Genomic DNA, 4,893 nt, shown 5'->3' with positions numbered 1-4,893 from the left:
CCCCACCCCATTCTCACCGCCCCCCCCCCCCCCCCCCCACCAACAACCCTAGCACCCCTCTCACCGCCCCGCCCCGACACACACTCACAAACACACAGACACACTCACACAGACACACAGACACATCGCACACACATCTTAAATCTCCCCTTAGCATATTTAAGGTTGTTAAAATATTTTTAAGTCACTCTCCTACACATATTTCTGTATTCATTTGTTGTGTTTCTTCATTGAAGCTATACTTTTCAAACTACTACATCTTCTGATAAAGATGTACATTATTTAAATACATGCATTAGATATGTGTGTATACACACATATCTACATTTAAAATATGCGCTGCTGTACTTTCAAGCCCCGATGAGAGACCAGTTAGCAGCTGAGAGCTAGTTCGATTTGACGGTTCTCAACGTCTCAGTCCGGCTGTCGTCACGCCCTCACTCCCTGAACCCATCACACAGACCTTGGGCTTGTGACTTACCCCGACCGCAGGCTCTGCTTCTCGGCCAGATCTCCGCCTCTCAATCCCGCTCACCGGCTGGTTAGCGTCCCCCCTCGGCTAGCTTCCCAGGTAACACCCGTGCTATGGCTCATAACGTAACCCGGTCTCCTCCTCCACCAGATCTCCGCCTCCAGGGGGGGCGGGGGGCTATGCCATGAAGAGCGACTATGACGTCAATTCTGGTCGTATTCCCATTCAACGCACTCTAGCGTATAGTTTCTGACATAGAGGAACCACAACAAATTGCGGGAGTTGTTTTTTTCCTCCAAAGAGAGTTGTTGTGGTATATTACATATGATATGTCGTGAAAACAGGTAAATATTATATTTTATATATATATATATATATATAAAATATAATGTTTATATATATGTAAATATATGTTTATCAAATTTATGTCCTAAATGCTTTTCTGTGCCTCAGTCACATTGTATTCCATTAAAGTTCTTTCAGAAATGACAACAAATTTTGTATTTGTCAGGACCCACACTTTTTCATGTCATCTTACACAGAGGAGCAGTTATTATATTGTAAGGGACTGGGTTTATGTTTATGTTTGGTATTGATGATTGTTCAGTAGAACACTGTGTTGAAGGAGCGTTCTGATATCCTGAGGATCAGTGAAGGGGTCAGGGTGGGACATGTGACTGTTTGGACCAATAGGGTGGGGTTGTTTGGGGATTACAGGTTCTCATTGGCTCGGTTTTGTTGGGGATCGGGGCCAATCAGGAAGTGAAGAGTTGTTGGGGGTGAAGTGACGACACACAATATTTAGGGAGGTTTGTTCCGCCCATGACTTGAGGTAACATGCCGTCCCACATGGGGCCTTCTGCCTAAAGAAGGTTTTTGTACCTGAAGATGAAAACACATTGGTCAAGAACATTCCTTCTACACCCATCCATTAGCTGGTCAGAGGTCATTCCCTAAGTCAAGGGTCCTTCCAAAAAGGTAGAGAACTTCTAGAACATCTGGAGGACTCTCTGAGAATGTCTGAGAGTCCAGAAGGCAGGCATCATAAATGTAAGCCTGTCCTGTTTTAAACACATGTCAAAATGTTTTACTCTACCAAATATACGACATTAACTTACTAGAACAAAGCTGTTTGGAACTCAGCAACTTCCACGTGAACCAAGAGTTGGGATCACATTGTTTGAGCGTGTTTACACGGACGCCTCCAAGCGTCTCTCTTCATTCAAGTTGTGACTGTTCCATGTCGGACTCAGCAGCTTGCATCATGAGATCCTCCGTGGAGCCAGTTCTCTGTCTCAGACCCGGCAGAGACCTCAAGGGGACAGTTATCGTATTATTACGATGTAATATTCCCACAGCGTCTTCAGTTGTGTACAGTCCTGTTTATGACCACTTACAGCGTGGTCACGTGTCAGAGTCATGTGAACTCCTGTGCAGCTGATATACAGACGGTGGGAACATGTTCCCTCAGCAGAGCTGCTCACACTCAGACACACACTGACCTGCTAATGATCTGCACAGGGAAATGTGAATGCTTTTGGGTTTTTGATGCAACTCGACGAGCCTCTTTGTGTTTTTTCAACTGTTCTCAGAATACAGGGGACAGATGAAGAGATTTATTGTGCTGTTGTTTTCCAGCTGCATCAACCGGCTCTAGCTCTTCATGTGGTTAGTGCTTCTTTGAGATGTCAGGTACAGCTCAAACCAACATTACTACTTCTTCTCGAGTGGCGTTTCGGGAGCGAGTGATACTAGGCACTGTGACCTCTGTGCCCTGCTGCATCTTCCTCTTCATTAATGTCACCATGTTGTTCACCCTGAGGAGCAAAGCAGTGTTTCGTGATTCCTCTCGTTACATCCTCCTGTTCAACCTCCTGCTGGCCGACACCATACAGATGACACTGAGTCAGTTATTGTACATTTTGTCTGTCTGTAACGAACGGCTGATGTATCCTGTGTGTGGTCTTCTGGTCATGCTCACTATTTTCACAAACGAAGTCTCCCCTCTCACTCTGGTGGTGATGTCTCTGGAGAGATATGTAGCTGTGTGCCACCCACTGCGACACGCCTCCATCGTCACCTCCTCAAACACAGCACTGGCCATCATGGTGGTTTGGGCCATTAGTTCACTGAACGTCCTCGTCCACATTGTGTTGCTGTTAGATTTCCCGTTTGAAGACCTGGACACTCTGTTAATGAAAGACTTTTGTGGAACCCTTGTCATGTTTCTTGGGTCGATGTCTGAAGATTATGACAGAGCTTTCGTTTCTTTTGTGTTTGTATCAGCGGCTGCAGTGATCACGTCCACCTACATCGGTGTGATGGTGGCAGCCAAGTCAGCGTCTACAGACAAAGCTTCAGCTCGTAAAGCTCGTAACACGCTGCTGCTGCATCTGGCGCAGCTGGGCCTCAGCCTCTTATCAACTATACACAACTCTGTCGTTGGATCCATTGCAAGGGTTGTGACAAGGCCAGTACTTATAATCATCCTGAATACTTTATATGTGCTCGTCATCATGCTCCCCAGATGTCTGAGTTCTCTCATCTATGGGCTCAGAGATAAGACCATCAGACCTTTGCTCTTCTACCATCTGTGCTGTGGACTGAAACTCAAACCTCGGGTCTCACCCTGACACATGTATTCACTTGTTAAACTCATGCTGCTTGTCAAATGCCAACATTTCCAGCATTTGACTTTAATGTAAAGTTCAGGCCGAAAGTCTGAGTCTCATCAGTTTGTCTCTTTTTATTTAGTGAATAGAATCCTGTCAAAATTATGATTGTTTCAATCAGACCAGTCTACAGCGACCTGTCATTGAAAGGTGTTAATGGAAGTGGATGTCTTGAACATTGAGGGGAGGTGAAGGATAAAGATGTCATCTGTCTGTTTCCCACCAGAGTCAGGACGGAACCTTTGAGATGATATCGGCGTCAGGTTGGTTCAGACCCGCTGGCTGGGCTGCTGGATGTTTTGCCTGTAATTGGGGGAATCATCAGGCTCAGGTTTCTCTCTGGCTCAGTCGGGTTCAGACAGAAAATGGACCCGAGCTGATCAGAGGCCTCAGATGGTATAGAGAATGAGAATAGGTGTGCACCAGACTGAATACGAGTAGGAAAGGACGAGTGAAGGAGGAAAAAAGCTGAATGAGGATGAAGGGAGGTGGGGTGTGATGAGAGAGGAAGAAGAATGGAGAGAGGGGAGAAAAAAGGCTGAGTCAGACGGATGTATTGTGGAGGTGTGGTTCAGATATGACCCTGATCCTATGTTTACTAGTTCACTTCATTAGGCATTAACATTTCAAATAGATAGATTTCAAGTTGCATCATCCTGGTCTAATGTTCCTCCAGAAACGTTTCAGATTGTCTTTAAAGAAAGGTTCTGTGCTGTATCACTCCATTTAATATTGAGTTGTTAAATCTGGATTATTTTCATGTTCAGACCGAGAATTGACCCTACCCCCCCCCCCCCCCCCGTGACCTCCACGTTTCTCAAACGAGTGTTTCATCCATAGACTGTTTTTAAAAGGTTTTATCCCTCTATGTTCATTCATTCTCCACCACTTACACTGTTCAGTGATTTCTTTCTTTCTACTAGGTTGAGATTTATTTGAATTAGATGCAGCTAAAGTAAATAAACTCAATCAGTCATTAACAGGGTTGGGTACTGAGAACCGGTTCCAATACAACCGGTGCCTACCCGGACCGAAATGCAACGCAAACTTTGGTGCTTCATTTCGGTGCCTGAGCCAATTGAAATAAATAACAGCAACAAATCATGCAGCTTAATGAACAAAACTTATAAACAGGACTTATACACCTTCGCCCCCAGCGTTTCCAAGCCGACTCAGAACCGGTTACGGCGCACCGCCACGGAGGAAATGCACCCGGCAGGGGGCCAGCCAGCGCCGGGGAGAGGTCTCGCAAGGAGATCCTCCCACACCTGCATGGCCGTCCCTTGCCCGCCGAGTTGAATCCCCCGGGCAGACTGCGCAGACCCTACCCGTTTACCTCTCAACGGTTTCACGCCCTCTTGAACTCTGGCTTTGGGCTGCATTCCCAAACAACCCGACTCCGAGAAGACCGGACCACAGGCTGAGACTCGATCAGAAGGACTCAGGCCCCCGCACGAGACGTGGCAAGCGGTCTTCCGTACGCCACACTTCCCAAGCCCGCCTATCAGACGGGGATTCGGCGCAGGGCTCTTCCCTCTTCGCTTGCCGCTACTGAGGGAATCCTGGTTAGTTTCTTTTCCTCCGCTTAGTAATATGCTTAAATTCAGCGGGTTGTCTGGTATGATCTCTGCTGGTCATGCGATTAGTCAGGAAAGGTGTCGTATTTTGCCGGAGGGGCAAATATGCTCATATTTTCTGCAAAAGAATGTCTGATGTATTGAAGCTTTAGTGTGTGTGTACCTTTTTTTT

The 4,893-nt window shown here is 46.5% G+C and overlaps 1 protein-coding gene across 1 annotated transcript; it reads left to right on the top strand.

The window, feature by feature from the left end:
* The first annotated feature begins 2,157 nt into the window (after window positions 1-2,157).
* On the top strand, window positions 2,158-3,105 carry LOC128457256 (odorant receptor 131-2-like). The gene has a single exon (XM_053441884.1). It carries the CDS (start codon window positions 2,158-2,160, stop codon window positions 3,103-3,105), a length of 948 nt encoding a protein of 315 aa, XP_053297859.1.
* The last annotated feature ends 1,788 nt before the right edge of the window (window positions 3,106-4,893 follow it).

The sequence above is a fragment of the Pleuronectes platessa genome, chromosome 15 (genome assembly GCF_947347685.1).
Source record: "Pleuronectes platessa chromosome 15, fPlePla1.1, whole genome shotgun sequence".
In the NCBI taxonomy this organism is placed as follows: domain Eukaryota; kingdom Metazoa; phylum Chordata; class Actinopteri; order Pleuronectiformes; family Pleuronectidae; genus Pleuronectes; species Pleuronectes platessa.
The sequence above is the reverse complement of the archived record's forward strand: the minus strand, read 5'-3'. Positions and strand labels throughout refer to the sequence as shown.